Here is a 2,627-nt window from a genome sequence, read left to right on the forward strand (position 1 = left end):
AATTAACTGCTTCTTATTTTTTGTGAGTTTGGGTCATAACTTTAACATATTTAGAAATATAGATTACCACAGGAGTTTCAGTTTTGAACATGCTTAATTTAAATATTTTTTCCTTAATGGGCTTTGATGGGTGGAGTTGATGTGTGGTTTGGAAAGGGGGACATTCAGGGGGAACTGCTTGCCCAGGGCGCCATCCATCAAAGAACCGCCACTGCTCCAGACTGCGATTTATGACGTCAGGTTCAAAGTAAAACTGTAGAAAATAAACAAATATAGAAATGCCAGATTACTTTGACCTGTTCACAATAAATTAAATATATGTCCGTTTTTTTTACTTGTGTGAAAATGAAATACAAGTGTTCAACACTAAATCGTCTCATTTTTTATAATCTTGAGGTTGGCTTATTTTTCCCTCGGGCAAAACTGATAAGGAGACACATTACATCAAAGTAAATATAAACTCTATAGCATATAAAAATGCGGCGCTTTCAGACGTGGAGAGTCAGACCATTATCTAGTTTAATCAAGCTATTTTAAATACAGTCATCAAACTTTGTATTTTTTATGTATCACAGAATACCCACGGTGCCTGAAATACTAAACTCAGGGCACAGAAACACAGACAAAGTGACGAAGCTCCACTTCCGCTTTCTGAGTTTTCACTCTGTTGGCGCGGAACTTGTGTCCGATTAGAAAAACAGCAGGTAGATAATAACTTTACAACCGGAGGAAACTTCAAACTTATCCACTGACTGGTTATAAATTCAAACTCTGGAGCCGAATAAAACCCGAAAGAGGTTCTTGGTATGTTATTTTTTCGACTGCGTCGAAGTAATTTATTTATTTAGGAGACATTTTTGTTATGCTGTAAGCTAACCTCTCTACACCATACAATGGTAGAAAGTGTGAAATGTTACTGTCTTATTTCTCTATAGAAACCATACCGTAAGATAATTTGCTGTTTATGTCTTTATTAATTAGCTCCGACGTTTTTTTTTTTCTTCATTTAAGTCATATTTGCGGAGCGCATAGAATAGAAAAATCCTGTATTGTCCAACTCAGTAAACCAGGTGTACCAGCAGGAAGTTTGAGGTAAATGTAACCATGCATATTTAAACTAAGGTAAGGATGTCATAAAATAAAAATAATAATAATAAAGGGTATTGTACATTTAGAAATAACCGTAAAGCATTACCTGAACACAAGTCAGAACAGAAACATTCCCATTGTTCCAAGTATGTGTTTATTTTAAATAAAAATATAAAAGGCAGTTATGTACCAATCAACAAAAAATAACTGGATGTATCTGATCCAGCTCTGTAGTTATAATAGAGAGACTTTTCAGATTGTTTTTTAATACCAAGGACTATAACATATAAAGTAGAGGAAAAATATTTCTTGCTTTTGTATTTTTGATATTAGCACTTTGAAATCCACCAGAAAAGGAAAGAATAACTAGAGTCCCTAACCTGAATGTGTTATTAAACTCAAAATCATGCATCAAACTGCATGTTGTTATCTGATGCATTTATAGATCCAGTTTAGGGGAAATAGACTGACTATTAATCACAAATTAATCTCTGAATAAAACACACAACATGATGTTCTTTTTTCCTAATCATTCTTCTGGATTCATCAGGTTGGCTGATGGTGCATAAACCCATTCAGGATGAACTGTGAGCTTTTGGCAACATGCAGTGCTCTGGGTTACCTAGAGGGAGACAGTTATCACAAGGAGCCTGACTGTTTGGGTGAGTAACTTATTTACTCAAACATTTAACAAAATGGCCGTTCTCTGATCTCAATAGGCTTTCCTTAAACTTTTTCCCCTCTGGTACAGAGAGCGTTAAAGACCTGATCCGGTATTTACGTCACGAAGATGACACTCGTGATGTTCGGCAGCAGCTCGGCGACAGCCAGATTGTCCAAAATGACCTCCTACCAATTATCGTTCAGTACAGACAAGACAAAACCTTGTTTGACGCCTGCATCAGGTATGACTCTCGACGCAGCTTTACTGGTGTGGTAATATCTACATTTGTGTTTGCAGTGTATTGGATCGAACAGAAATGTGAAGTTAGAATGGTTTTTATCCTGTTTTCTCGTTTCAGGCTCATGGTTAACCTCACCCAGCCTGCCATGCTGTGTTTTGGTAAAATCCCAGATGATCCAGTGTTCAGGCAACACTTCATGCAAGTCACATCTCATTTGCAGGCCTACAAAGAGGTATTTTTATAACATTGCGTTGTAAACTCTGAGTACATTGTCCTCCAGTTAAACCTCAGTAGTTTGAATTCTTAGGTTTTAGTCTTTACTATATTTTTGCACTTTGTTTCTGTTTCAAGGCTTTTGCCAGTGAGAAGGTGTTTGGGATTTTAAGTGAGACTTTGTACAACCTCCTTCAACTGGTAAGTCAGTAGAAAAATGTTTGCATACAAATTGAAAATCTCCATTTTTATCTCATAATAACCACAAACTTCAGTGGTTTTGTGGGGATTTTGTGTAAAAGACCAACACAAGGTAGTGGACATCTGTGAAGTCCAAGAAAAATACATTATTTTCTGTTTTTATATAAATAAAAATCCAAAAACCATAGCAAACATTTAGAAATAAGAAGAGTTAACGTT

The 2,627-nt window shown here is 35.9% G+C and overlaps 1 protein-coding gene across 2 annotated transcripts in view; it reads left to right on the forward strand.

Annotated features, from left to right (window-relative positions):
- The first annotated feature begins 640 nt into the window (after positions 1-640).
- Positions 641-2,627, forward strand: part of timeless (timeless circadian clock) — a 15,957-nt gene continuing 13,970 nt past the window's right edge. For both annotated transcript variants that reach the window (XM_015016529.1, XM_015016530.1), the window contains exons 1-5: positions 641-804; positions 1,640-1,751; positions 1,841-1,994; positions 2,112-2,226; positions 2,346-2,408. In XM_015016529.1, the coding sequence (XP_014872015.1) occupies positions 1,670-1,751; positions 1,841-1,994; positions 2,112-2,226; positions 2,346-2,408 (414 nt within the window). In that variant the 5' untranslated portion in view covers positions 641-804; positions 1,640-1,669. The remainder of the gene's footprint in view (positions 805-1,639; positions 1,752-1,840; positions 1,995-2,111; positions 2,227-2,345; positions 2,409-2,627) is intronic.

Source organism: Poecilia latipinna, unplaced genomic scaffold (genome assembly GCF_001443285.1).
Source record: "Poecilia latipinna isolate Pla-1442-1.1 unplaced genomic scaffold, P_latipinna-1.0 Scaffold2031, whole genome shotgun sequence".
NCBI lineage: Eukaryota > Metazoa > Chordata > Actinopteri > Cyprinodontiformes > Poeciliidae > Poecilia > Poecilia latipinna.